Source organism: Coregonus clupeaformis, unplaced genomic scaffold (genome assembly GCF_020615455.1).
Source record: "Coregonus clupeaformis isolate EN_2021a unplaced genomic scaffold, ASM2061545v1 scaf3100, whole genome shotgun sequence".
NCBI lineage: Eukaryota > Metazoa > Chordata > Actinopteri > Salmoniformes > Salmonidae > Coregonus > Coregonus clupeaformis.
This window is the reverse complement of record NW_025536554.1, coordinates 551-22,831: the sequence shown is the minus strand read 5'-3', so window position 1 is coordinate 22,831 and position 22,281 is coordinate 551. Positions and strand designations below refer to the sequence as shown.

The window sequence follows — 22,281 nt, the reverse complement described above, 5'->3', positions numbered from 1 at the left end:
ATTAAGATCGATCTGTGTCCCAGGCCGCTGGGCTTTTAGCAGTTTGCTAACAATGTAATAAACGGAGTTGGTCAACTCAAGCTTGCTGTTTATTATGAATTACTGTGATGAAATCTGGCTAATCTATTCCCTGCCCACATCTGGCAGATACTTTTTCTGAATCACTCTAATGCATCTGAAGGTTTGTGTTTACCAACTTAACAGCTTTTCAGGGAGTATACGGTTTTTAATATCAGCCCCAAGCCAAAGTTTCTATCAACCAATGCATTTTATAATACACACACACACAAAGGTATAATGTTTAAGGCTGTTGGACAAGACATATGCGACTGTCTATTGGTGGTTAAGAGGTAATCATTCACCTAGCCAATGACAGATGGCACACTTGTTTACACCAGTGTTTGCCTCACAAGCATGCTGTGTTCAGCAGACAGCTGTTGTGGTCCATGGAACCCCTTCTCAATGTTTGTTCCATCTGTGTTGCCATGGACACATGAAAACCAACGCTGTCATCAGGGGACAGCTAAGCCTTAGTCCAGAGTTCTCCAACTCTGGGCCTGAAGAGCAACTGTTTGCAGGCTGTCCTACCAGCCCTGCAGTAGCACACCTGATTCAGCTAATTATGGTCCCGATTGACGACCTTGATAAATTGCATTGGTCATCAACATCAACCCAGAGTTAAGAATACTTAGAAAGACATAAAAAATGCACCCTTCCTTGTTTCCTTGAGAGAGAAGCACAGATCTATAAGTGATTGGATTGGTGTGCAAGGTCACCACTCAGTTACTTTCACCAATCCAACCACCAATTTAGATCTGTGAAAGTAGGAGGCAGGAAGGATTATTTCTGGAGTATTCCAACAGGGCCCAAGCAGAGGTGCTCCCCCATTCATCTTCCTGTCTTCATGTGTTGGAGGAAGTGTCTGAACACAACTCCCACCTGTTCAAGGCCTATAGGGCTATCAGTACAGGGCAGATGAAGCTGCAAGCTGAATGAATGTCCAGCTGTGCACCACAATGATAGTTAGCAGGGAGATAAAAAACCACCTTTTCTGATTCCTATCAAGCCCTGGTGCTGTGCCCAGAGAAAATGACACGGGCTGCAGCCCAAATGGCACCTTATTCCTATGGGCCCTGGTCAAAAGTAGTGCACTATAAAGGGAATAGGGTGCCATTTGGGACGCATCCAGTTACATCACGGCGGAGTGGGCTGGGGGTACTGCCACGGTGCTCTGCCACTCTGCCACTCTGCCAGGCTTCTCCTCTATGGTCAGGACTTAATTTGTATCATGGACATTGTGCTGCTATAATAGGAGGCTGCTACCGGGTTTGCATTCAAATTGTGCATTCATACAAATTGTATGCAAACCCAGTAGTAGAATCCTATTGTAGCAGCACAATGCCCATTGTGTTGTGGTTTATTATGAATATTTCCCACCTATACTGGAATAACCAAAAAAGCTGACGAGCAGAGATGCATAGTAACAGCAGTCCAGATACGAAAAGTTACAGTAAAGTTTTTATATTTTTTATGGAGCCCATCTAAAATGGCAGCAGTTGGAAGACATTTTGAGTCATTTAAAGGACTGCAAATATTGGCTAACGCTCCTCAGACTAATACACATTGATTTCCCACAATTCCCAGGGACCTGTTGTCAGGGTGGCATTCTGAGGCAATTAGAGTGGGAGGCTTGACGCAGCCGTAAGTGCAACTGCTCACTATTCCACAGTGCCAAACATAATGTGACTGACCAGAGTTAATGGTTTTGGAGTTCAATCTGAACGTTATTTTAGAACATATCAAAGATGCAAGAACAATTTGTGGCTTCTAACATTGGTGCAGAGGGGAACTCTGATGTGACATTTAGTGGATAACATTTATGAGCCTCTGAATTATCTCTACCCAAGGAGGTGGGCAATGCCTCTTGTTGCCAGTAGACAAACGAGGTGAGGAGGATTATTTAAGATTCTCTTTCAAGAGGTAGGGTTTCAGGTGCTTTGGGAAGATTCAGGTGCTTTGGGAAGATGGGAAGCCGGTGCCCCCGCACATTGACTATGCAACGGTACCCCCCTGTATATATAGCCTCCCTACTGTCACTTTATTTTACTGTATATATAGCCTCCCTACTGTCACTTTATTTTACTTCTGCTCTTTTTTTTCTCAACACTTTTTTGTTGTTGTTTTATTCTTACTTTTTTTGTTTAAAATAAATGCACTGTTGGTTAAGGGCTGTAAGTAAGCATTTCACTGTAATGTCTGCACCTGTTGTATTCGGCGCATGTGACCAATAAAATTTGATTTGATTTGATTTGAAGATGCTATCTCTCTGAAAGCAGAGATATAGCATAGGCTACCAGGACCAATCAATAGCCTATTGATCTGCATTGCTAATTTTGCATTGTATACATTTACAATTCAATAATTGCTAATACATGAAATATGCAATATTTGATCCCATGTATCTGCATTTTTTTTTTCGTTTTTTGCAAATAAATCAAGAATATGAATTATATATTATTTCTGTAAACCTACATTTTTCAAAGTAAACCGGTTTGAAATATTGGGCGGGGATTATGTGATAACCTGGACAACTCGAGGGACTGGGAAAGCCTGAGGGCGGGACCCTGGGTATTGGGCTCCTCACATTACAACTTTTTGCGCGGTGTCATAGGTAGAATGAGCGCCACCCACTCCTGTCCCATCTGTTTCCCTGAGCCACGCAAGCTAATTAGATGGAACCGCAGTGGGTCCGTGGTCTATACATGCAGCAACAAAGACTCTGTGATTAGGGTTATTAATAGGGTTTCTAGGTGCGCGGCTATGCCACTCAAACACCATGAACAGCAGCAGTCAAACTGAACAGCCCGACTCCCAGTCAAGACCGCGCCTAGTGCCCCGCCAAGAAATCTCTGGAGGCGTGGTTATTGCCTCTTGCCTATTGGATGAATCAATATTACGCGTCACAACATCTAGATGCTGATTGGCTCGACTGTGTGAAACGCATGAGAGCGCCAGAAAAAAAGTTTTAGCGGGTGTTTTTGGTTGTAGCTGTTCCTGTTCAGTAATGCAATTCCAAAACAAGTAACATTAGCAGGACAGGAGAAGCTTTAAAGCTGGATATTTGAAGAAGGCCGCTTATTTCAGAAATTAAAATTATGTTGATTTGAATAAACAACGTACCAACAATAAGTCTGTGCAATTGGAGATACTGTACATTGGTATTGATATCTTTATCTTCGTACATTACGTAGGAAACGCTGAAGAAGGTGAGTAAATATTAATCACTAGCTAGCCTAGCTACAGTAGATGCCAGCCAGCAGGTAAAGAATGTAGCTCGGTAGCTAGATATATATGTAGTCAAATATTTTTTGTTTATTGATTAACAGTATATCTACTTTTTGTCTTGCAACCTGGTAGCTTGTAGCTAGCTAAGTGTCCCATGTTGAATGGATCAGTATTAATACTCAATTTGCACCAAGAAAATACTTCCCAAGATTCCGTCCTTTTTTTGCAAAGTTTTTCCATTGTTTACTATAGCTAACATTTAGCTATTTATTGTGTATTCATCTTGCCATCAGGGCTTTTACCGTAGCAATATTCAGTATTGAACGTGTCAGAATTAGATGTAATAGCAGATAACTAACTTGTTAGATAGATAGCTAGGGTCATCGGCTAACGTTAGGTGGGCTAAGGTCTTTGCGCCAAAATCGTCTGACCACTGATATCTTATGGCCCTGTAATAGATCGATCTATTTGCTGCATTTGGCTATAGCAAAGTAGTGACTGAAATATGACTGTATGAAACTAAATAACGACCTTTCTGCACAGTTCAGAGACAAATTAAAACGATATGGCTGATTGTTTTTCAGATGGAAGTTGAATGTCTATCTTTGAGAGATCTCATAAGCCCAAAGAAGAGCAAAGCAGACATAGAGGATGTTGGAGGCAGAAATGATCAGAAGGTATGTTTTGATTCAAAATCAAATGAACCCTTCAATTCCTTATTATTTATATCCATATTATTCCTTATTGAAGAGACACACTCAGAAACAATCTTCAGAGTCAATTCCTCTTTTCATGAATTTGTAGCAAAATTATATGACATGCCTGGAGTGTCTTGAAATAAGATTATCTTTCTCACATGATTTAGATAGTTATGCTTACGTTATTACAATACTTATATTAAGTAGATCCGCCTACAAATGCACCACATTTAATATCACTCCACCCCACTTAATCAAAGTTCATAACATCGTGATCCTTCACAGGAGAACAGATGTGTGGAGCGAAGAAGAACCACCCCTCACAAGATGGACACCACGGCCACCATGCTGCTGTATGGCAGTAAGGCTCCCACCCCGGAACACCTCCACGGCACCCCTGTTAAGCCTTCTGAGCGGGGGGCACCCCCCCACGCGGACCCCTGGACCCCCACGGCCAACCTCAGGATGCTCATCAGTGCTGCCAGCCCTGACATCCGCGACAGAGAGATGAAGAAGGTGCTGTTTAGGCCCATTGAGAATGAGAGAGCATTGGAGGATGTCGAGGTGGATGGCACGTGCCAGGTACCCTTTGACCACTCACTCTCTGCGTCCCAAATGGCACCCTGTTCCCTTTATAGTGCACCACTTTTAACCAGGGCCCATAGGGCTAAAAGTAGTACCCTGTATAGGGAATAGGAGATCATTTGGGACACTGCCACTGACCCCCTATACTGAATTGATGGTGATGGCCGCCTTTGGGCGATCATTTGGTATTGTGTTATGGGTAGTTTGTATGGATTGAGATTAGCAAAGGTTATGCCAGAAACTGTGCTGGTAGGATATGTTATCCCGAATACAGTGACATTACATTACATTTTAGTCATTTAGCAGACGCTCTTATCCAGAGCGACTTACAGGAGCAATTAGGGTTAAGTGCCTTGCTTAAGGGCACATCGACAGATTTTTCACCTAGTCTGCTCGGGGATTAGAACCAGCGACCTTTCGGTTACTGGCACAACGCTCTTACCCACTAAGCTACCTGCCGCCCTACATTATCATCATACTGTTGGATTTGATTATCATCTTCCAACTAATAGATTTGTAGATGCTGAAATCTTTAAAAGTATAATGCTGTGGTAAATGTTTACAATTCTTGACTCAATACATTTCTTGCCAATGCTTTGTCTCTCTGATCAGTTTGATGTGGTGGACGAGGAGGAGGAAGAGGGAGGGGAGACAAAGCCCAGCAGGAAGCAGAAGAGCCTGGGTCTGCTGTGCCAGAAGTTCCTGGCCCTGTATCCGGACTATCCAACCTCTGACACCATCAGCATCTCATTGGACGAGGTGTCTACCAGCCTGGGTAAGAGACAATGAAACCAGAGAGGGAGATTACAGCTACACCTGGGTCATGTTCATTAGGGCAAGCAATGCAAAATGTTTCAACGGTCCCTCCCTGTTTCAGTTCGTTAAATAATAAATGCCATTTAGCAGACGCTTTTATCCGAAGCGACTTACGGTCATGCGTGCATACATTTTGGATATGGGTGGTCCCGGAAATCGAACCCACTACCCTTGCGTTACAAACGTGCCATGCTCTCCCAACTGAGATACAAATGACCCGTTTTCTTCCGTTTGATGACTAATGAACACGACCCAGCCCAGGGAGGCTGCCATAATTGGTAACCGCACAGAAAGGAAGACCATAATGGAAACAGCTAATGTAATATCCGTTTTATGAGCTATGTGAAGTTTTATGCATTATTGGATTTTGGAGACGGTTGCTATGGATACCTTCATGCAGAGCCCTCGTATCCTACTGTACTGTCCAGAATAGCACCAGGCTGTAGTATAAACCACTGTACCTTCCAGAATAGCAGGCTGTAGTATAAACCACTGTAACTTCCAGAATAGCAGGCTGTAGTATAAACCACTGTACCTTCCAGAATAGCAGGCTGTAGTATAAACCACTGTAACTTCCAGAATAGCAGGCTGTAGTATAAACCACTGTAACTTCCAGAATAGCAGGCTGTAGTATAAACCACTGTAACTTCCAGAATAGCAGGCTGTAGTATAAACCACTGTAACTTCCAGAATAGCAGGCTGTAGTATAAACCAAGCCATGTCTGAGACTATGAGGAAAGTTAAGATGCAGCAAAACATGATCTACTGCGTCATGAAATCCTCTTGTGAAACAATGTGGTACCTTAGTTATAGCTTTGCAATATAACCAGCTCACATAACGTAACAGTGAAGTCATGTTGCTAACCCCAGTCTGACCTGTCCCTGGTGTGTGTCTGTCTTTAGGAGTGGAGCGGCGGCGGATCTACGACATCGTAAACGTCCTGGAGTCTCTGATGATCGTGGGGCGCGTGGCTAAGAACCAATACGTGTGGTACGGGCGCCGGCATCTGGGGTCCACCCTGGCCGAGCTGCAGGGGATGGGCAGGCAGCAGCGCTACCACCTGCACATGGAGCAGGCCGGGGAGGGCGGTCACAGAGAGGGAGCCACCACACACACCCCAGAGGAGGGAGGTGAAGCAGACTCCAGCTGTGGTGAGAGCAGAGTAGGGGGAGGTTGCCCCTAGATGCTGACCTTGGTATAGTTTTACATTTTCCTAAAGGGACAATCTGCGATTGATAGATCAGGGGCGGCTGATGGACACAGGGTTGAATTATAATTTGGGATCTGTGAGTGAAGCTAGAAGTTTGGTGTCAATTATGCATGTATGTCAATGAGAGATTTGGCATGCGTTCATGCTCTGTGTGTATCTCAAGTTTGGATTCATTTGGATGTGCCGGGTGTGTGTGTGTTTTACAAAATTATTTTGTCCTATTCTCTGTCTAAATACAGGAAATCCGACTACTGAAGGTTAGGTGAACTGTAACAAGGTACTTTCTAGACCGCAATGCATTCTGGTCAACCGTCTCCGTGACAGGAGTAGGGTGAAGTTGCCCCTTGACGCTGATCTTGGGTCAGTGTTACATTTTCCACACTAATAGTTAAGGTTAGGATTGGGGGAAAAGTTCACCCCGGAGCTTTTCACAACAGGTAATGGATCACTTATACCCTGTGTCGTTATTAGTCAAACAGTCTGGTTAATTAACTTCAACGGGTGTTTGGAGATTACTAGTTAATATGTGCCACAACAAAAGCTCAGTCACCATTCCTCTGCTGTCATCTCCCAGTTGTATCAGTGATCCATCACATTGACGAGGAGCGCATTGTCATTACAAAGAAACAAACATTAATGCTAAGATTCCCATCAGCCTTGATAAACCTTGAGGCCGCCACTCCCGTCTCCATGACGATGAGGAATGCTTTCATTGACTTGGGCTTAAAGGCTAATTAACTAGCGTTAATTTAGAACCGTGTGTATTATTTCAGTACTGGGTGCTGTGTTGGAACACATTACCTCTTGAAGCACTCAGTAATGAAGAAAAAACAACTGGCTGCTGATTTGCGTCAGGGCTTCCTGCCACTAAGAAATAATGACGGTGTACCAACCACTGCTGTTGACTCAATGTGTTTTGCTCTCTGTGTTCACTGCCGAATGACATTGTCGAGTCTAACTGACAGTTATTTCATTTGTGTTTATGAGAAAATTCATTATCTTGTCAGAAAGTCAAACTGTCGCGGTGGAGGCAATTATTCATTACTGTAATGTTGACGTGGTTACTGTAATTATGACTGTTACTGTGGTTGTGTTTGCGGTTAGCTGTGTGTTTCGACAAGGCTAACTAGGTAGCTGCATGTAGCTAGCTAACAGAGTCCAAAGCTACGGTTACCTAGAGGCAGTGGTTGCCATGGATCTGGCGTCCCCCCCTGCAGAACACTAGGCCTGCCACCTCCCGTCATAACGTGTCCCGTTGGTGTCACCCTCAGGGAGAGGAGGGGAGAGTCACTCTCTCTCACTGAATAAGGAATGTTGTGGTTCGTATTGTGGCCTGTTTGACAAGACAACCTGTTTGACAGGTAACTCAGGTCTTGAATCAAATTCCCGTTGTTCTCTGTAACATGTACAATAAAGTTGTACTATTATTATTATAGGAGGAGCGTGTGACATGCTGTAGGTCGGATTCAAACCCATGCTGACGCCGGTATGTAGCTATGCTGTCGGCAGCACTAAGCACTAGACCATACAAACCACTGCACCGTCCTATTCATTAGTGCACACCATCGCAAAACGTTTTGCAGTGGAAAGCGAAAACAAGCATTTCTTATTGGACAGGTTCCGGTAGTTCCCTCCATGTTTCTGTCTATTTTCTTCAATTTGCCACTCAGTGAATAGGACCCAGTACTCCCCTTTAACTTTGTTCTGCTTGTCTGTTTGCAGCGGCCGCCAGCACGAGGAAAGACAAGTCCCTACGCATCATGAGTCAGAAGTTTGTCATGCTCTTCCTGGTGTCCAGGACCCAGACGGTCACTCTGGACGTGGCCGCCAAGATCCTCATCGAGGAAAGCCAGGACCCCGCCAGCCACAGCAAGTACAAAAGTAAGCATCCTATTACCCTACAAAGTGCACGACTTTTGACCAGAGCCCAAAGGGATCTTGAGGATTTTGGCGTGCAGTCAAAGAGCCTCTGACACAATAGCAAGTCCAGGTCGTCCCTGCCTGTTTCAGTCAGTTTCTTCCCTTTGGGGCCGAATGATCACAACCCAGCCACCAAATAGCTGCGGGTTGAAGTTTCCCCTAGTATAGGTCTAGGATCAGCTTCCCCTCCCCTAATCCTAACCTTAACCATTAATGGGGAAGATGGAAAACTGACCCAAGATCAGCGTCTAGGGGCAACATCACTGTACACCACCTCAGATACCCCCAGACGTCCCTCCAATTGGCCTTTTTACTGTGGTGATAGATCTAAATGATAACTCTGATTCTAATCTGTCTTCAGCTAAGGTGCGGCGGCTTTATGACATCGCCAACGTCCTGACGAGTCTGGGATTGATCAAGAAGGTCCACGTCCGGGAGGAGAGGGGGAGGAAGCCTGCCTTCAAATGGATCGGCCCGGCAGACTTCCACCCCAGCCATGGTAAGATTGAAATGATTTGGGTAGTGAATAATACAACAAGATGTGGATACCCAGAGGATAGCGCTTAAAAGCATTCATTAAAACACTTTCCAAAGTGGTCCTCGGTGGTAAAACAAATAACATCACTCCCATATTGGTTCATTACATTTACATTTTAGTCATTTAGCAGACGCTCTTATCCAGAGCGACTTACAGTTAGTGAATACATATATATATATTTTATACTGGCCCCCCGTGGGGAATCGAACCCACAACCCTGGCGTTGCAAACGCCATGCTCTATCAACTGAGCTACATCCCTGCTGGCCATTCCCTCCCCTACCCTGGACGACTTGTGCGCCACCCATGAGTCTCCCGGTCGCGGCTGGCTGCGACAGAGCCTGGATTCGAACCAGGATCTCTAGTGGCACAGTTAGCACTGCGATGCAGTGCCTTAGACCACTGCGCCACTCAGGAGTCCAGATGGGTTCAGATGGGCATTAGCTCAGTGCTTCATAGAGAGACTATCTATTAACCAATATTTCAGTAAATGGATATAAATGCATTATACATTTATAATGGAACTGTCTTCACTACTAAAAACTAATCATAAACTTGTCTATTGACCAAGACTAACACGCTCTGGGATGAATTTCCCCTAGGTACAGTTCTAGGATCAGCTTCCCCTCCTCCAATTCTAACCTTAACTATTAGTGGGGGAAATGCAAAACTGACCCAAGATCAGCGTCTAGGGGCAACTTCACCCTACTCCTACTACCACACAGAACTCACTGGCCACTCAAATGTTTTTCAACAGAGGACTCGGAGGCTGTGGAGGCCATTGCTCTTCCAGGCGGCAGGAAACAGAAGCTGGCACGCCACGCCTCCTTCAGCGTGGTGCCCACCTCCGTGGCCAGCCAACGCCTCGTCAACTCGGCCCCCCAGCAGCCCACGCAGAGAGGTCACAGGTAAGGAGTCAGGACAGACCGCTCACATCACAAATGGCTAAGTGGGTTATAGCATGGTGCTGTCAACGATCAACCAACAATCCACTACTAATCTGTTGATATGTTAGGGTTACTGTTAGAGTTAAGACTTAGGATAAGGTTAGGGCAAGTGGGTAGTTAGTTGAACATCTACAAACCATCTATTTGGGTATCCAAATAAAGTAATACCTGTACATGTAATTGAGTATCTCACGTCTCCTTCGGGTTCTGTCCAGGTCTGCTTCCCCAGCCAGTGGACTATTCCAGAAAGTGTGTGAGCAGCAGCGCCGTGTGCCGGCTGAGGTTTGGAACCACTGTTACAGGGTAAGTAGAACACACACGGAAGGAGGCTCACCCTCACACACCAAACATCCCAGGTGGCTATGAATCCTGTTCCTGATCACGCCATCCAATAGTACTAACTTTAGATTTACTGCAAACAATCCACGACTTATGTGTTACATTTCATGATCTATTACACTGATGGCCAACCTGTTGCCAAGGACTAGCTTGTTGGTTGAATGTAATGGCGCCAGTAAGGCCCATTGGTATACAACAGACATACAACAGGGCTGCCATGTGAATAAAATGAATGGATGTGTCCCAAATGGCACCCTATCTCCTAATAGTGCACTAATAGGTCAAAAGTAGTGCACTACATAGGGAATAGGGTGCCATTTGAGACGTAACCTATGCAGTGATTTAGTTGGAGCTCAGGAACAGGAAACTGGGCCCTTAGAGGAAGTGATGCGTGCAAATGACCAGCCCCAGAGGCTCCGGCTTGGAGTTTTTAATAGGTCGGCTGAAACTCTCCGCAAACTGTTATTGGTCCTCGTCTTCACAGTTCATTTAATTTATAAAAGGTGGTTTTTGTAATGTTTCGCTTTGAATTTTTACTCTTACCCTTGTTTGTTGGCGTTGGCTCCCACGTCAAGCTTTAGGCTGGGTTTGACATGTTTTACATGAGTTGGCTGCAGTGTCTCCTGGTTCTCTCGGTTTCTGACCATTTCTACTAGGGATGTGGTGGCTATTTCACCGGTGGCCAAGCCACAGCCGTCTCAAGGCTGTTGCTGCTCTAAGTGTTTTTGGAGTGGGGATGGAGGAGGGGAGGAGTCGAGTAAAGGTTGCTGGTTCCAAACACTGACTAATGCACAGTCACCACATTGTTTTGTGTTTCTGACAAAAAGAGCATTTAAGGATTTTACTACTTTATGTTGCTACATTCTAATGTGCCATTTTGTTTTTATAAACAGTATAATGCAGGGTTGTCAAACTCAATTCCTAAAGGACCATGTCTGATTTAGACCTAGAGAGTTCCTAACTAATGAGTAACCTTAATTGGAGCGAAAACCCGCAGACACTCGGCCCCTCCAGAAATGGAATTTGACAGCCCTGTTACAGAGCATTTGCCTGAAGAGAATGACAGAAACTGATGTCTAAGTTGGTTCCTCTCTGTCTTTGCAGTGCCTCCCACCCCAGCGGCGGACATCGGAGCCCCACCCACAGTGACGGCAGCTCCCTGCTCTGTTCCCCGGGCCTATCCCCCCTGGCCGTGCCCATCCACCCAGAGGGTCCATACGTGGGACCCCTGTCCCCACACCCCCCAGAATTCACCCCCCATCCCCACCACATGGCCTATCTACCCAGCCTGTCCCAGGCCTCGGTGGTCATGCTGTACGGAGGTCCGGCGGCGCAGGAGGGGCTTAACCGCTTGACCACGGAAGTTCAAAGGTCGTCAGGGTCCGGAGAGGGCATCCTGGGGAAGAGGAAGAGGGATGAAGGAGCAGAGGAGGAGAAGAGGGCGAAAAAAGACACGAGGGAGTCGCCTGAGCTGTCTGAAGAGGTGAGTTTGTGGGGGAAAGTGAAATCCACAGATGTACTGTGGATCTCTGATAGATTCACCATAAGCCTTACAAGCTTCAGGTAGTCGTTGGCCATATGTACACACTGTACCTAGGATCAGATTACTCCTCCCAACTGCAATTTTGACCTTAGGTCACTGTAGATCAGTGTCTAGTGACCACTTCATCCTACTCCTGCTAGACCAATCACAATAATGTATGATCCTGATTTAAAGGGGAAGTTCAGTGTTTTACTACTTAATGTTAGAGGGTTCCTCACCCTGAAAGTAATGAAAAACTAAACTTCCCCTTTAATTAGAAGCGTGGTGATTTGACAACCAACAAGACAGGTCAGGGACAGCGATGCTTCTTACTGTAACGTCTGAGGCGTAGATTCAGTCAGATCAAATTTGATTTGTCACATACACGTGTTAAGCAGATGTTATTGCGGGTGTAGCGAAATGCTTGTGCTTCCAGCTCCGACAGTGCAGTAATATCTAACGTTAACCAGCGATAGCTGACACCCGCATAGCGGATGTTTTGGCAGTGTCAGAGGTGGAACTGCGTTGGAGCTGTCAGATCGGTGAGCAGCTGCTCTTGATCATTGTCATGAAGCCACACCCGTCCCACTCGCGTTAAAGTTCAGAACGAGAAAGTGTAGGCTATATTGAAATAATGATGCTCAGATTGCCAATAGCAATGTCCGCTTTAGGTATAATGACGTGAGCTGCTTGTGGATTTGACAGCGCTAATGCAGTTCCACCTCTGACACCACCAAAACACCCTCTATGCGGATGTCGGCTAAAGCAGATCTGATTGAACAGAGCCCTCAGTCTTCATAACACTGGTTGGTTTCCAAGGTGACCAGTACACTCTTTATGCATTGTCAATAATGAGCTTCCCAATGATGCCCTTTTTGTTATTTATAAGAGTGACTCACACTGATACTACTGCTGGGAATTCTCACACACACACAACTGCCTGTCTGTCTGGACACTTCAATTAGACCGACTAAAGATCACAGTTGCACAGTTACAGTGCATAACTTTGTCCTTTGTTGCTTTCATTCAACGTGTGTACTGGAAGTATCTGGGTTGCTTCCTATATGGCACCCGATTTACTATATAGTGCACTACTTTTGACCAGGGTCCATAGGGTAGTGCACTATGTAGGGAATAGGGTGCCATTTGGGACTGGGTCCTGATCTCGTAGGGGGGAGTCAGACCAGTGTAATCCCCAAATGGTTTGTTTTACGTACAGGAATGTTTTCTCCAAGGAGGGAGTTTCATTTTCCTCCACGGGTGTGTCCCAAATGGCACCTTGTTCCCTATGGGCCCTGACCAAAAGTAGTGCACTATGTAGGGAATAGAGTGCCATTTGAAAGGCAGCCCATGATTTTCTGAGGTTCAGTACATGTGAAGGTGAAAGACACTCAGAAGAATGTGCTGTTTATGTTTAGCGATCTTATCATAATGAAAAGAGGTTTCCTCCAAAGTTGCTTAGCAACATTATACTGATTGATTAGGAAATCGAAGAGCTTCCGATGATGGTATGAAGAAATTGAAGTAGTTGAGGTCATTATGATGATATGAAGACATTGTAAAGGTCATTATGATGATATGAAGACATTGTAAAGGTCATTATGGTGATATGAAGACATTGTAAAGACATTATGATGATATGAAGACATTGAAGTAGTAGAGGACATTATGATGATATGAAGACATTGAAGTAGTAGAGGACATTATGATGATATGAAGACATTGTAAAGGGACATTATGATGATATGAAGACATGGTAAAGGACATTATGGTGATATGAAGACATTGTAAAGGTCATTATGATGATATGAAGACATTGAAGTAGTAGAGGACATTATGATGATATGTCCCCTGTAGCTCAGTTGGTAGAGCATGGCGCTTGCAACGGCAGGGTTGTGGGTTCGTTTCCCACGGGGGGCCAGTATGAAAATGTATGCACTCACTAACTGTAAGCCGCTCTGGATAAGAGCATCTGCTAAATGACTAAAATGTAAATATGAAGACATTGAAGTAGTAGAGGACATTATGATGATATGAAGACATTGAAGTAGTAGAGGACATTATGATGATATGAAGACATTGTAAAGGACATTATGATGATATGAAGACATTGTAAAGGTCATTATAGCTCACTGTAGCTCAGTTGGTAGAGCATGGCGCTTGCAACGCCAGGGTTGTGGGTTCAATTCCCACGGGGGGCCAGTATGAAAAATGTATGCACTCACTAACTGTAAATCGCTCTGGATAAGAGCGTCTGCTAAATGACTAAATTAAATTATGATGATATGAAGACATTGAAGTAGTAGAGGACATTATGATGATATGAAGACATTGTAAAGGACATTATTGTTTGTGATATGAAGACATTGTAAAGGACATTATTGTGATATGAAGACATTGAAGCAGTAGAGGACATTGATATGAAGACATTGTAAAGGACATTATGATGATATGAAGACATAGTAAAGGACATTATGATGATATGAAGACATTGTAAAGGACATTATGGTGATATGAAGACATTGTAAAGGACATTATGATGATATGAAGACATTGAAGTAGTAGAGGACATTATGATGATATGAAGACATTGAAGTAGTAGAGGACATTATGATGATATGAAGACATTGTAAAGGACATTATGATGATATAAAGACATTGAAGTAGTAGAGGACATTATGAAGATATGAAGACATTGAAGTAGTAAAGGACATTATGATGATATGAAGACATTGAAGTAGTAAAGGACATTATGATGATATGAAGACATTGAAGTAGTAGAGGACATTATGAAGATATGAAGACATTGAAGTAGTAGAGGACATTATGATGATATGAAGACATTGAAGTAGTAAAGGACATTATGAAGATATGAAGACATTGAAGTAGTAAAGGACATTATGATGATATGAAGACATTGAAGTAGTAAAGGACATTATGATGATATGAAGACATTGAAGTAGTAGAGGACATTATGAAGATATGAAGACATTGAAGTAGTAAAGGACATTATGATGATATGAAGACATTGAAGTAGTAAGAGGACATTATGATGATATGAAGACATTGAAGTAGTAAAGGACATTATGAAGATATGAAGACATTGAAGTAGTAGAGGACATTATGATGATATGAAGACATTGAAGTAGTAAAGGACATTATGATGATATGAAGACATTGAAGTAGTAGAGGACATTATGAAGATATGAAGACATTGAAGTAGTAGAGGACATTATGATGATATGAAGACATTGAAGTAGTAGAGGACAACATTATTTCAGTATATTTCATCATCATCATACATTCTCTGATTTAATTTAGAAAATTCAGAAAATCTTGTTAATGATTCCCGAAAGCAGAGTATTAAATTAAAATATGAATCACTGCATGCTCACTGATTAGGATACAATTATTCCAAATTGTAATGAAACACAATGGCATTATCATTTTGGGGATGTATGGGATATTTTTTATTGTACAAAACTCCACACTATTAATCTTACCCTCTCACTTCCATTAAAATTGAGGAGCTAGAAAAGTAATGTGAGGTGTGCTGAAATACACAGTCTTACCTACCAGTGGTCTAGTAAATTTACCTAAACCAAAGTCACAAAATCTTCTGCAGAGTAAGCATTTCACATTACTTGTGCTTGAACAATTAGCAAAACAGAGCTATGATTTTGGTAAATGAGCCATGCAATTTCATTCGTTTTAATTTTGATCATTATTTGAGAGGGAAATGTGATCAAAGCTCATCGTAAATTATTTCTGGGATGCACCAGGGAGCGCTGCAGCATTGGGCTGTGGGAGGGTCACATTGAAAACTGAAGAATATGGCTGGCATGAACACTGAATCCTCAAGGCATTGTGTTTTATTTAACTCTCAGTCTCTTACCCGCCCATACAGGAGGGTATCTTCCTTTTCACACGCATCTGATTCCGGGGTGAAGTTTCCCCTACACTCTTAGAAAAAAAAGGTGCCATCTAGAACCTTAAAGAGTTCTTCGGCTGTCCCCGTACAGAGGGTTCTACATGGAACCCAAAAGGGTTCTACCTGGAACCAAAAAGGGTTCTCCTATGGGGACAGCCAAAGAACCCTTTTGGAACCCTTTTTTCTAAGAGTGTAGGTACATTTCTAGGATCAGTTTCCCCTCCCCAAATCCTAACCTTAACCATTAAAGGGGAAAATGCTAAACTGACCCAAGATCAGCGTCTAGGGGCAACTTCACCCTACTCCTTTTAACATGTCTCTTGTTTTTATTTTCCTAGAGGAAGAGTGTGGAGGGAAGGAGTGTGGAGGGGAACAGCTTGCAGATGACCACCAGCCCAAGGACCAGCTCCCCAGGCCAACCAGGGGGGCTAGCCAGGGAAGAGGCCCCATTGAGGGACATCAGAGACGGGGAGGTGGGCAGACACAGCCCCCCCAACAACCAGGTCCAGCCTTCACACTACCTCTATGTGCCTAACTCTGCAGGTATGCTATGTTAAAAACAACTCGCTACCAGTCAGTCAGTGTTGCAGTGTTGCTCAGTTACAAAGCAAAAACCTACATTCCATGTGTATCTCATTATCCACACAAGCGTCATTCTTTTAGTTTGCTTGTCTAAAACATCGACATTAGACTCTACCAGTATGGATATTGGACTGTACAGATAGTGTTGATAGATGCGTAAGGTCTACTTAGGAGCAGTGTCCTAACGTAGTGACCTCAGTCCCATGTAGGGATTTGTAGTCTTCCACACCTATTTTTCTAGATGTGGTTGTAATTTTGGGCTGTACCTCGTCTCCTGTTGGTTGAAGCGATGTCTCCTCCCCCTCCTCATGGCTCCATAGGGCGCTGGTCAAAGTAGTGCACTAAATAGGGAATAGGGTGCCATTTTTTCACAGATGACTCGTCCTCACTCCCCTCTCCCTCCAGGTCTCAACAGTCTCAACTTCCTCCTCTCTGCTGGTCAGACGCCAGACGGCCTGACTCTACCTGCTGGCACCATGCCCACTCTGACCCTGCCCCTACGTCCTCGTGTCCTCCTCCACCCTCTCCCCTACCCGCTCATGGCCAACGGGGGCGATGCCCATGCCAACCTCAATTTCAACATGTCCGCCATGATGTCCCCCGCCTGCTTCGTGATGGGAGCCGCCGGACCCTATGCTGTGGCCAGAGCCCCAGAGTTCAGTGGATTGGCAGTGGCGCCGGCCCTCTCCAGTCCAGAGCAGCACCGGCTGTTCGGGTCGGGACCCATACCTCCACATTCTCCCTTGGAGCCCAGGCCGCCTCTGACCTTCATCCAAACAGAGACACAGGTGAGACAGGCAGACAGACAGGAAGACAGACAGTGCCTTAACCACTTTACATGGATCAGATTGTATTTGGAAAGCAGTTGGTAAATTGGCTACTTTTTAAAATCCAGTCACATGATGTATGACCTTTTGGGTAGCAGACAGACACTCTGGAAATGCCACCGTCTAACTTGACTCAGTTTATCATGTTTAACTACTCCACAGCAGTTCAGCTTTTGTTTGCTTTCAAAGATTATCCCCTAAACGAAATGTTGCTTTTTTCACCTCGGTAGTGTTGATGAATCTTTAGGCCATTAAAAGAAAATGAATGCTCCCCAGCATAGCTCTGATGTCTCTCCGTGCCTCGAGAGGACACTTCTCAGATGGCACTCTATTCCCTATAGCTATAATTCACTACTTTTGACCAGAGCCCATAGGACTTTTGTCAAAAGTAGTGCCCTATGGGGAATAGGGTGCCATTTGGGACGCAGTCTCCCTCGTTAGGACCTTCGGCGCCAAATGAAGGGACATTATTAATGATGGGGACGAGCCAACGTGTACATCCGTTAAATTTTTTTTTATCAGCCATGTACACTGTCTCCCACTCCCTGCTATGCGCCCCCTCTCCTAACATTGATGAAATGAAGTCTGTATACAAGTGGTCCGTTTCCAAATTGAGGTTGTTCGATTGCTCTGCTTAGAAATGCATAGCTATGTTTCGCAGTGCCCCGTTCAAGCTGAAATGTATCCTTCGCTGGAAAACTTTTTGTGTTACTTAGAATTAAATTGAGTGATATTTTATAAGGCTGGTATTTAGAAAAGGGGTGAGGGGGATGGAATACTGTCACAGTGATACTCGACTGCCAGGGTTGATAATTTTCTGGAGTGAGACGCTCTGCAGATGCAGCTCTCCTTAAACTGTGTGGTTTCAGCCCTCACTCTCTCGTCTCTTTCCTCCACAGACACCACAGACTCCCAAGGAGGCGGCAGCCGGCGGAGGCTCCAAGGGCCTTCTTCCAGCGCCGGGACCCTGGGAACGGCCACCACAACCCCCCGTAGCCCGCGACGAGGCTCCGCCCAGAGAGGCTGGACATCGACCACCTACCAACCAATTAGAAGTCTGGGGACCTTTAAAGTGGGCGTGGCTGTTAGTTATAACCTAAAGGAGCTGCCCTAGTGGCCCAAGTGGAATGAATAAATGTTGCTCTCTCCGGCTAAACGTGCTGCTGACCGCGCTTAGCTTGGGCTTTACTCCCGTAGCTACTGACTCTCAGGTGGTCGCTTTCTGTATGACCTAACTGTGTTGGTTTCATACCACTGGTGCTTCGCCTTATTACTAGTGAATGAATGCTAGTCTATACGATACCTCCTTTAAGTGCCTCATCATCATGTAGGGTGAAGGTTGCCCCTAGACTCTGATCTTGGGTCAGTTTGCATTTTCCCCTCTAATGGTTAGGGGTTAGGATTGGGGGAGGGGGAGCTGATCCTAGATCTGTGCCTAGGGAAACTTCACCCTGGAGCGCCTCATGATTGGACTGTGGAACACAGATAACAATCAGAGGACTCAGTGAAGCAGTGTTGTCGTCTTCTTTTGTTTTAGTGCCCTCCTGTGGTGGGAGTTAGGTACCACTCATATTTTAGAACGATTGAGCTACCTTGGTAATCCCTCCACACATCACTTTATTGTATCCCAACGTTATTTATATATTAGCTAATATATTGTTGAGTATTACACTGTTGAGTAACAATTATGATGATGTTACTCTACTTTTAGCACTAAGTATTTAAGAATGTACGTCTGATATTTGAGAGTTTCTCTTTAGCTGGCCCATAGGGATTCAGTAAAACGGTATCCGTAGGAAAAGAGAAAACAGTTGATCATAGGTGAATGATATCTGTGGGAGCTGAAAGGTTTCCCTGATGACACACATTTCAGAAACTGGTGTTGATAATAAGTCATGATGTCGAAGAGATATCGATACGTTCACGGCCTCTCAGTTGCACTCCTAGCGGGGGAACTGGCCTGGTTCTAAGATAGGTTTAAAAACCACTGGTTTTCACCTGAGCAAATTATTTCTTAATTTAAAGGAAAACTCCACCCAAAACTATCTTTTGATATTTGTTTCATTAGTCCATTGTTGACACGTATGATGCATTTTGCATCATATTAAGCAAAAACGCAGCATCATATGAGGGCCAGATTTCTGTATTTTTGAAAGTTACATATCTTGAAAACTTGATTGCTGACATGCAAAACTTTTGGGACTGTGTCAACAATGGACTAATGAAACAAAAATCAAAATATCGTTTTTGGGCTGCTTTCACAGCAATACATTGGTGAGATTAAGGCCTACTTCTGAGACCAAGAATAACAAAAGAGTGGACTGTTATTTTGCATACGATTGACCAGACAGGGTTGAAGTCAACCAGGGTTTTGGGTACAAAGACTGGCCACTCCAAAGGGTTATGTATTTTTACAACACTAATGTGGTTCACAGGTTTCCAATAGTTGTGCTTTAAGGATAGATACCCAATACCACATAGCTTATTTCCCTCTCGTCAATGATCGTATGTGCGTACGCCACCGCATGCAAGGTGAAAACTAAATGTGAATGATTTGATGATGTTACAAGATTACTTGAATTAGCTGTAGTTATCCAGCGGTATATACTGAGAACTAGGAGTGAAATATCAGTACTGTATTAATGCATTAAAACTATATGTGCATTATAGTTTTGGCGTCTGAATTTTGGGGGAGTAATTGAGGAAGAGTTACATCACACCAAAGAGTGCTGATCATCTACGCGAACTGTCGATCACAGAGGTTGGTGGCACCTTGATTGGGGAGGACGGGCTCGTGGTAATGGTGGAGCTTGAGAATCAGTGGAATGGTGTCAAAAATGCATCCAAACTCATGGTTTCCATATGTTTGATGTCATTCCATTCGCTCTGTTCCAGCCATTGTTATGAGCTATCCTTCACAAGAGCCTCCACTGCTGTAGATGTGTAGTGCGATTTTTTAAAACCAGTATACTTTTTGTATATTGTATTCATATGTTTTTAATCATTACTTTAAAGCCTTGAAATGTTTATTAATTTAATACTGCTTCTTATCATTAAATAATAACTGCAAAATACCTAGTTTCTGTAGTTACACCACTCCGCTGCTTTGTAGGAAACCTTTTCTAACATTACAACACTTGAACTGTTCTTTTAGCAGTGCTTACTACTAGCTCTGTGTATGTTATGGGCCAAACAGTTTTTTTCTGTAGTCATACACAACCTTTGTAAAATAAAAAAGTGAAAATGTCGAACTTGCGTTTATGGTTGTCTTGATAAAAATGCAAGTGATACTTATGAGCAACTCGTTGTATTTCTCACAAATAGATTTTGCACAGGTAAATCTAGCGTTGTACTATCATTGCTCTGAGCAATGACACTTCGTTTTTGTCAAATTACAGCGATGTTTGTCAAGGTACATGGCTGTTTACACAATATAGTGGATCATGCACTTACCTTAGCTGCCATTGAGTGAACCTGACCAATAGATGGCTGTAGATCACTCATAAAAAACGGCATGCTGCCATCAGTATAAAGGCTCTGTTTGAATACTTCTGTCCTTGAAAATGCATCCTTCCTTCCTCCTTTTCCTTGAAGTATTCACTAGCCTGACATGGACATGCCTGGATTGGTCATCTATATCATGTTACTTTTATTCTAACAGTATTCCAACAGGGACCAACGACCTCTCTAAATCCAATCAAAGCTGTCCTAGAGATCAGAGGTCAGACAAACACATCTTATCCGGATTATTTTATTATAGGTGTAATAAACCTGATGGGTTGCTGCTCACAGGTTCGGTTCGAGCTTAGGCCTTGTCCGTATTTCGACATCATAAACATGCTGCAGATGAATTAACGGCATAAGCTGGTAGTGGCCAGGGCACTAATAAATCAATATTTTGCCAACGACGTCCCAAGCCCAAGTATAACGTACCAGTATTCTCCCCCTGAAGGTACTGAACCATACAAAAATACACAATTCTTGAACTAGGAGAACAGAGTACACGGGTCATGTCTGAAGTTATTATTTGGATTGATACCGATTGATAGAGAACACTGGAGTAAATTGTTCAGCCTTAGCCAAACATGAACAGAAAAAGAGGCTCTCCGTTTAGACTTCGGGATAACCATATTGATATTTGTGGTGTTTGATATGAAAAATGTAATACAATCATTCTGAGTCATCTTTCTCCATTGATGGATATATCCAAGCAGATCATGGTTGTGTGTCACACTGACGTGTTCTGCCATAGTTGGAATAGCTAAAAAATGGTGGTGGGCAAGCATCAGCTATCTGGAGGAAACAAGCAACATACATGACTTCTAACCAAGTTACACGGCCCTCAGCTAACACTTTATTTAGTCATAAAGTTGGGACATTTTCATCTACATGTGTTAATTATGCAGTTCTTTGAAAGACAAGGATAATGAATGTGTTCTAGTGATTGTAGAGAGGAAATTAGTGTTTTCTCTGTTTTCTTTTGCAATGTAAATAAAAAAACGGCAATGGTGATTGTGATGTAAAAAGGAAGAGCACTATTGATTTTGGTTTTGATTGATTTTGTTACCTTGTACAGCAGAAACAAAGAACAATGCGAATCAGTGATTCTAGTTCTGTGGTGATATAATATGATTCTAGTTCTATGGTGATGTAATGGATTCTAGTTCTGTGGGTGATATAATATGATTCTAGTTCTATGGTGATGTATGTGATTCTAATGTTCTTGGTGATGTAATGTAGATTCTAGTTCTATGGTGATGTAATGTGATTCTAGTTCTGTGGTGATATAATATGATTCTAGTTCTATGGTGATGTAATGTGATTCTAGTTCTATGGTGATGTAATTCTCTAGTTCTGTGGTGATATAATATGATTCTAGTTCTGGTGATGTAATGTGATTCTAGTTCTGGTGATGTAATGTGATTCTGGTCTCTGTGGTGATATAATATGATTCTATTCTGTGGTGATATAATGATTCTAGTTCTATGGTGATGTAATGTGATTCTAGTTCTATGGTGATGTAATGTGATTCTAGTTCTATGGTGATGTAATGTGATTCTAGTTCTGTGGTGATGTAATAT

General features: G+C 43.4%; 2 protein-coding genes across 2 annotated transcripts; both read left to right on the top strand.

Moving 5' to 3' along the window:
• Nucleotides 1–3,056: 3,056 nt before the first annotated feature.
• Nucleotides 3,057–9,934, top strand: LOC123489639 (transcription factor E2F7-like; the record flags this gene model as incomplete). The annotated part of the gene is made up of 8 exons (XM_045220072.1): nt 3,057–3,266; nt 3,870–3,962; nt 4,269–4,565; nt 5,181–5,343; nt 6,288–6,536; nt 8,318–8,476; nt 8,877–9,014; nt 9,810–9,934. Coding segments are annotated over exons 2-8 (1,224 nt in total), but the record flags the coding sequence as incomplete, so codon positions are not given.
• Nucleotides 9,935–9,937: 3 nt separating this feature from the next.
• LOC123489638 (transcription factor E2F7-like) lies at nt 9,938–18,255 on the top strand (the record flags this gene model as incomplete). The annotated part of the gene is made up of 6 exons (XM_045220071.1): nt 9,938–9,960; nt 10,215–10,302; nt 11,443–11,821; nt 16,130–16,334; nt 16,779–17,161; nt 18,100–18,255. Coding segments are annotated over exons 3-6 (957 nt in total), but the record flags the coding sequence as incomplete, so codon positions are not given.
• Nucleotides 18,256–22,281: the final 4,026 nt, after the last annotated feature.